Here is an 8661-nt window from a genome sequence, read left to right as displayed (position 1 = left end):
AATAGCTGTGAGGCTATAAGTGATTTACTTTTGTGTGTTTTTGTCAGGCAGAAATTTATTTATACCCCCTGAGGGTGTAAGAGGGTAAAGGACGCGACTATTCTCAGCATCAGGTTTCTTCTTTAAGTGATACCATTAAAATTGATGGTACTGTTGATGAAGTACCTTTCATTTCAAAAGAAGGGAGGAAAAAAGCAATAATGCCACTAAAATATGACAGTTCTCATTTGGTATGCATAATTAGGTTGAAAGACACCACTGAAAATGAAGAGAGGACAAACCAGACCCGTACACGACATAAAGCTTTGAAAACACGTTACTGCAGCTAAATATTTTTTAAAGTCTCTGCCTAAAAGACAAGTTAACCTGTCACAAAGCACCGCTAAACCTTTTTATCACAGATCTTCAGCAGCAGATACTAAACAAAAGGTTTAACAGTGGAAACAGTGGAGAGATAAAATTGATATATGGGCAGCCATCTGCCTGTTCATCAGCAGAGCTCCTCAAATTTTGGACGCAGCCCAAACAGGAACTCTTACAACAGCCCCACACTCCATCAACTATAAAAAAAAAAAAATGCTGTGACTCATTGGTGTTTCACACAAAGGGTCCCCCTTTTTTTCCCCCAACACTCCTCTTCCTTCCTCACACTGGAAAGACAATCTAGAAATAAGTAAAAAGTTCCTTAAATTAAGTATATATACCCTTAATTTGAGTAGGTAAATGAGATAGTTTGCCAATGGAATGAGTATTTTTTCTCTTAAAATAAGATAGTTAGATAATATGAACTTTAAATAAGACAACGCAATTGTGTTTTCTAATTTTAGGTGTAAATTGTCTTGTTCCATTGGCAAAATGTCACTTTTACCTCCTCTATCAAGGAACAAATGCACTTAATTTCAGAAACAATTACTCATCTAGATTTCGATTTTTTCCAGTGCAGTTTCTATAAATTATTATATAACAGAGGCTACTTTTTATTGCTTTATTTGAATAGCAAGTCCAATTGAGATCAGAGATCTCCTTTACAAGGGAGAACAGCAGCTACACAAATGACTCCCAACAAATAAAATAAATAACCCAGATAAACCCCAAATATATTCCTACTTTAAAGTGTTTTATTTTTATTCGCTTAAAATCTTTGATGACTGTAAGAGGTATTTTGGTTCTAGGTACATTTTGCATTCATTCCAAGGCATTGGTGCATTAGAAAAAGCATTAAGAGAACTTAATAAAGCTGACAGAAAGTAGTTCAGTCAAGTGTAGTGGGGGGTTACCACAAGGAGCTTTGCTTAACATATAAATGGTAAAGTATATACACAGATTCAGGGCTGCTTAAAGAGGAGGAGACTGCATGTATGTATTTCAACGTGACCAAATATAGACAGAGAAGTGATTTCAACCTTTTCTCCTTGCAAGGAAAGTAAAGCAAGTTTTTTTTATTTTCATATTAACCAATTAAAATAATGCTTTGCATTTGTCTTTTAATTTAATCTTTGATTTAAACAGCAATATTTATATTGGCATTTTGTGACAAAGGGATTCAGTTTGTGTTATTCTTATTTCTGATTCATAATGCTTAAATTTAAACATTAGTTTGCAACTTTGCTTCACTTACAACTTTGCTTCACTTACTATCCCGGTTTTTTTTTGTGTTAGCATTATCTGGCACTTTCCATCTACGGTATATGTTTAGGTTAAAGCTACTACTTCTGGATCATTGGTTGAAATGTTTTATTTTGTTTCAAAGTATATTCACCGTATTTGTTTTCTTTTTCACTCACCATTGTTTGTTTCAGTATTTCCTGCTAAATTGGCTAGATGATGTCATTGATTACCTTGCTGGGTTCTACCATTTAGAGGGTTTCCTTTGGAATAATGCTTTGTTTGTTTTTCTTTAAAGTAACGTTTTGTGTTATCTTGTATTACATTGTTTATTTTGCAGACTTTTTCATTGTGTAGATGAGTTTGTAAATTAGATTAATAATTTTATTCTTGTTTCTCTCTTCAGACTTTTTATTTTTCTACCTGTTTAATTGTGGCTTAGTCCACTCAAGAGCAACTGTTTTGGTTATACAAGCACTGAGCTCTTGGAAGCTCAGGAATGGGTTGTCGGAGAGAAAAGTGCAGAATAAAAAGACATTAGGCAAGGCAAGGCAAATTTATTTGTATAGCACAATTCAGTACAAAGACAATGCAAAGTGCTTTACATGATTAAAATACAGGAAGATAAAACAGAATCAACATTTCAACATTCAACAGCTTAAAAAAAATTAAATAAAAAATAAATAAAATAAAATAAAAATGCAGAAACAAAAAAAGAATATTAAAAACAGTTGGAAGTTTTTGTTAGATTACATTTATTTATTTGATTTTTTTTTTATGGAGAAGAAGAGGACTTTGTTTGAGCTAATTTTCCATTATTTGATTTCTAATTATCTTTAAAGCTGTTAGCATTTGATCAAAAATTTCTTCTTGGGCAGTTGACAATTCCCCAGAACCTTGCCTTTTGTTCTACTACCATAGAACTGCAAAACCTTCCCCATTATCTACAGGTAATTTAACTCTGCCCGATATGCAATTTAACTCTGCCCGATACACACCAATCCTATGGTTCCAACCTGGATAACTGGGGGGGATCCCACTCTAGATTACCGACGTCTCAGTAAAATTAAATACCTTAAAGAAATCTGGAACCGGTGGCTGAAGCCGTTTCTCTTTTTGTTCATCTTGCTGATCCTGGACCAAACTAATTCACACGTTTAACTCCAAATTGTAGATTATTAGCCCGTATAAAGATCTGTAGAAGTCAATAGTCAAGGATTGCAATTTCTTTTAGTTAATTTGAACCTTTTAAAATCAGAATTCGGTTAAATTACCAGGGATTTGCCTTCACTCTGCTCTCAAGACTTTTTAGTGCAAATATAGAATAAAGGTATATATTATAATATATTTGCTGTAAATATGTATATATACATTGTAGGATAAAATATGACAAACAAACAGTTTGTCCAGGATATTAGCTGCCTTTTTTATACCAGTTCCTCCAAATTAAATCCTTCAGCTCTGATCCACCGCCGGTGTCCTGACACAACTGGTGTGCCTCAGGGCTCCGTTCTAGGATCCCCACTTTTTAACTACCTACTTTCTCCCCCTTGTTAGAATCCCTCAGCGCTTTGCTGAAATTAAAGCCTGGTTCACATCTAACATAGTTCCTCCTTGTAGAAACCAAATCAGTTTGATCAAATCTTGACATTTCCTCCATCTCTCCCTCTCCTAAGATTAATAGTCTGGTGTCATCCTTTAGAGCATTCACCCCCCACAATAACATTACCTGTTCTGCCTATTTTTATCAATTGATACTTTACCTCTGTATAAATCAAGGCTAAACTCTCACTTGTTTAAGACTGCCTACCTCCAATGATTGCACAGGGGGTGTTTGATCATTTTCTCCACTGCCTTTAGCACTCCCAGCTCCAGGTGCTTATGACAGCACTAATGTAGCAGCAACTCTACTATTACTCCACTGTTCAGCTGTAGAACAATCCCGATAATATGTTTTAGGTAGGAGCAGAACAACACCTCAAAGAGATGCTGATAAAAATTTAGTAAAAAGAAGTTTTAACATCTGGGCACACGCCTAACACTCTTGTCTCTACATCCAGCAAACTTTCATGGTCTTTTGGGAATAATTAAGACATCAGATTCATCAAGCACTCCCACCAAATAGTCAAATCTGCTTTTAAATATATTGAACCAGAAGATTAATAACTTGCACAGCAGAAAGCAAGCCAATATCACTCCTTTATGTTATTCTGAGAGCCTGCTGCTAACGAGGTCAGTGAGTTATCACAGAAAACATTCATGTATTCCCTCTCAGGCCTCTGTGTTGTATCACAGCAGCAGGACTTTCACATGATTCACAGCTGATAACGAACTCTGTCCGTCAGCTTGTATATATCAAACGCTGAGACATTTGCATTAAGATATGAATACACTTATCCTTGAGAAAATATTATACCATAATGATATGGTATGATGCGAGACAATGAGAGCAAGAGCACAGGTTTTTCAACTGAAAGGTATTTGATGCAGCGTCCGCTCAGTCCTTCTTTCTCTGACAAGTTTAACAGAAGGCGGTTTGTACATAGAGAGCATTATATGAATTGTCTCAGTGTTCTTGTATGAAGGAAACTAAAGTTGGGCAATGCTGTAATTCTGGCAGAAGTAACCCAAAGCTGCACTGCCTTAAATGGGAAACAGAGATGGGAGACCTGTGCTTTACTACAACATGGTTCTGATTAAGACCAGACTGATCTGCTTGTTCTTGGTGCTAAGCCATAGCCAGTTCCTACACAGGGACGAAGCTGTTAACATCACGGTGTGAGAGCATCTATGTTGATCTGTCAACCTGTCAGACATTTGTATCACAGCTTTCCGCCACATCAGACATCCCTGGGGGCTCATAAACACTCAAACCCCAGCTGCACAAAAGGAACAGGTTACTTCTATTGTAAAGAATGTATCAAACTCACACTGGGTAATACACCCAAAAATGTCGATCTTTCAGGGAGGAAAGGTATTAAAGGAAAAGGCCGGTCAGCAAGTAATGATCAATTTCATCATTATCTATACCTAAAACTAATACGTTCGTGGTGATTTAATGAATTTAGCATTAATCAGTAATTTTTGCCTAAATATAGTAACACCTCACTCCTGCCATCTTCAGGCAGTGACGTCACGGTGCGGTAAGCCTAGCGCCATTCTCCCCGCTTTACAAGCAAAATCAATGATCAAGATTTCCAGAGGACTTCATCATTGAAATTCACCAGAGCTATAGTGAAACTGACAATGCCCACATGCATGACAGGTGAATGTTGGAATACACTGGGTAAGAGTAAAAAAATAGTTATTTCACCTTTCCAGAGAAGAAACACATCATTCATCCGTTACTCTCTGCTTCACGCAGTGCACTGGTCATCACCATCATAGATAATAGCGCATTGTGACAAAGACCAGATACAGCACTGGGACTTGATCAACAGCCGATACCGCACCGTGACGTCACAAACCAGTAGGTGGCAGTAGTGTTCTTTGACAAACATGGATGCCTCCAGTAAAGCACATTCAAATGATAAATTCTCTTAATTAAAAACACTCATTTATTGAACAGTATGTAATAATTTTATATTTAAAGTATTTTCAGAAGTTTGAATTCTGAACATGACCGGACTTTTCCTTTAAACCAACACAAAATGATGCTTTATTGTGAAGGGAATAGAAGATGATAAAAAGTAAAACTTTTATTCATTCTCCTCTGATACCCACAATTAAAACAACCCTCACTAATTACCTCTTTGATAGGCAACCTGTGTTCTATGAACAGCTCAGAGGTTTGTTAGGGAACGCTTGTGAACAAATAGTGTCAGAAAGTAAACATGTAGCAGTTATCCTCCAAAACAACGCGTCCAGCTTTGGGATGTGCTGTAAATTATTCATGACAAACAGCAATTAAGCACTTGTTCATTCACTTTTTTTTTTTTTTTTGCAGTTACATTGCCCGATATAAATAAATAAAACCATACATATAGAGTGTACCAAGATATGGCAGTCTGCATCATCTTACTGTCTGGGCAAAGAAAGACACAGCAAAGAGCTTCATGAAAACTCTGGAGGAGCCACAGAGATCCACAGTTCAGATGAGAGGTGAAAAACCAACCCTATGCCTTAGCCTAAGCACAACCTCCAGTGGTGACACTTGATGTTGACTTTAAAATAACGCTGGGGTAAATGAAAGAAAGTCTTAAAAAATTAATGAATATAAATACAAACAATTTAACTATGATATTTTTCAAACAAGAGAACAAACCTAATGTTTTACTGTTTGAATTGTGTAATCTAACTGTTTTGTTTTTTTGCTTTACTTACCACCATTACCAGGTCAAATTTCCATTTTGTTCACCACTTGTCTTCTTTTGCCAAGTTTGCTTGCCCAGCTAAACTGTGGGCTGAGTAAATGAGGTTAGTCTGCACCTCTTTAAACAAAGAGCCCCGATAAAGACAGATGTTTTTCCTCTTAAACCATGATCCTGGTTGTCTTGTACTTGGGAACTTGTTAGCTTGAAGCATTTGACTCATGAAACCTCTGGGCTGAAATGTGTCTTCTGCTCTGATCAGTGCCTTTTAGCTTCTCTTAGAATTTCTTAGAAATACTACAGTAGGCCTATGTAGTTTTTTTTAGATGAGAAGGTTGATTTATAAGAAGTAATTAAATGTCTAATTAAAAAGGTATTCATTAATTAATGAAAGGAGCTCATCTGTGAAGCTGGAAGCAAAACAAATTAATCATATATTTGAAAGGGATTACAGTTAGATTATATCTAAGAAAAGAAATGAGGAAGTCAGGAAGGGCTGAATGTTATCTCTGCTGCCATCTTGTGGAAAGGCCTAACTTTGATTTTTCTGCCTAGAAAACCTATAAGCAATGAGAAAATTATATTAATAATAATGTGACAGACTGCAGCTTAGAAAAGGTGGATTATGTAAATGAAATAAATTTGAGTTTAATAAATAACTCATTGCTCTGAAAAATATAGGATAAATAAGTTCTGGAAGATGAGAAAGGAAGAAGATTATATAGTGTTCAAAAATCTGTAATTGTTAACAATTATGGAGAAAGAAGCAGAAGGGAAGAGTTTATTTATACTAGATTAAGAACTGGACATACCTACTTGAATGAGTTTTTTGTTTGTACTAGGAAAGAGAAATAATGATATATGTGAGGATTGTGAAAGGAAAGAAAATGTTGATCATGTTTTGATGGATAGCATTAAATATGTAAACGAAAGAGGTTGAGGAAAAAGGGAGATTTTGACTTAGACAGATTTGTCATTTTGTTTACACAAGTGTAAAACAAAAAGAAATTTCCTTTGGAACAGCTCTCTGGACAATTTCATTTTTTTTTAAAGTGCCGCCATGAAAAATAGTAAGATATATATATATAAACAGTAATATAAACATATGAATCTGCTGGACCTGCATCCAATGCTTCGAAGCCTCTTCCCAGAGGAAGAGAGAATGAAGTATGAAAGGAATTTTAGTGACAGATGGAGATAGGGAGGAAAATGTGGATATTAATAAAGTTGTTTTTATTTTTACAAAAACACAAACATAAAAAAAAAAATAGAGATGGAACTATAGAGCTACACACTCATGTACAGTAGGTGGCGGTATGCACCTATAAATTGTTTGCAATCCGCCAATCTAACAAAGAAGAAGAAGTGGCCCTCCCTTCCTGCAGGCGGCGCTAGTGCATAAAGACATGCTTTATGAAGCCAGAGGAAGTTTAGTGACAGGAGCATGGAGACTGCTAACCGCTGAGCGGTTCTTGACCTTTCATTCTTATATATTTGCCTTGGTTTCAGTAAGTTAATTTCTACACATTTTATACTTATATGGAATCCGTATTTTATATCAACGTCTTTTTTATAATGTTTTTTTTTTTTTATAGCGCGGTCTCGATGTTTAAGCTAGTATAGATCCTCCTCCCTCCTACAGTCGATTATGCGACACATTTTCATAAATAAGGTCATACAGAACCGGTAATGTTTATAAAGATGTTCTGGTAATTTGGGAAAACAGAAAAAAACATAAATTTTCTAAAAATCATATTCTTTCTGTTCTTACGTCCTTCATGTTTAGATAGTTTGTTTACACAGAACATGGAGGATTTTATTCAGTTGTGGGGATTTAACAACATCTTCTGTGTCAGATGAAGGACAACTACAGTTCAACAAGCTCCTCATTTAAGGAGTTTTAGCTGTTTTTACATTAATGGTGTTTTTTAACTGACACTTGTTTTATGTCAATTTATTATATGTTTTGAATTGTGTAAATAAAAGTCATGTTTATTGTCACTATTTTTCTTTTTCTCTCTCAGGATTGAGTGACAGAGAGCAGAATGTCAGCTAAAAAGGCTTCAGTCCATGCTAAATGGATCATCGGTAAAGTAATTGGGACCAAGATGGAGAAAACTGCCAAAGTTAGAGTAACTAGACTGGTGCTGGACCCCTACCTGCTGAAGGTAAATCTATAAATAGTAGTTTGAGCTGAAACCTGTGCAAAAAACAAAACAGATGGAGTCAAAAAGATAATCTTTGGTTTCGCAGTGAGGAAATTCAAGACTATCGGCAAACAACAAGGGAATGAGTTTTAAAGCAGAAGAAAAAATACTGTTAATTAAAATTGCACATGTAGATCAAATGTTATGTGCATTTAGGGACATTTTAAAGTGTACAAAATCTGCATGTATAAATGCATAAAACAAAAAGGTTTAACAAAAAAAAAGGAAATCTATAAGTAGCAGCCTGTATGTAAACATCATATTTAGTTTGTTGTAGGCAGTGACCTTAACAGCTGCTATGAGGAAAGATCTGCGTCTTTCAACTGGAGGAGCTCTTCAGCTCTGTAACGTCATAGATGGGTTGAGGGTGTTGGTATTTTCCAGTGTCCCTGTGATCACATCCCTGAGCAGAACTGGCCTCACTGATGAGCTTGTTTAATATAAGTCATCAACAAGCCAAAAGAAGCTTTCAGCTTAAAGGAATAGTACACCCAAAACATGATTAGCCTTCATTTTCTACTCACCCCCATGCTGAACAA

General features: G+C 35.7%; 1 protein-coding gene across 1 annotated transcript in view; it reads left to right on the top strand.

Annotated features, from left to right (window-relative positions):
* Positions 1–7312: 7312 nt before the first annotated feature.
* The window catches only part of mrps17 (mitochondrial ribosomal protein S17), a 3743-nt gene continuing 2394 nt past the window's right edge, over positions 7313–8661 (top strand). The window contains exons 1-2 of the mRNA XM_015396001.1: positions 7313–7423; positions 7940–8083. Coding sequence (XP_015251487.1) covers positions 7961–8083 — 123 coding nt within the window. The 5' untranslated portion in view covers positions 7313–7423; positions 7940–7960. The remainder of the gene's footprint in view (positions 7424–7939; positions 8084–8661) is intronic.

The sequence above is a fragment of the Cyprinodon variegatus genome, unplaced genomic scaffold (assembly GCF_000732505.1).
Source record: "Cyprinodon variegatus isolate N-32 unplaced genomic scaffold, C_variegatus-1.0 Scaffold771, whole genome shotgun sequence".
Taxonomy (NCBI): domain Eukaryota; kingdom Metazoa; phylum Chordata; class Actinopteri; order Cyprinodontiformes; family Cyprinodontidae; genus Cyprinodon; species Cyprinodon variegatus.
The sequence above is the reverse complement of the archived record's forward strand: the minus strand, read 5'-3'. Positions and strand labels throughout refer to the sequence as shown.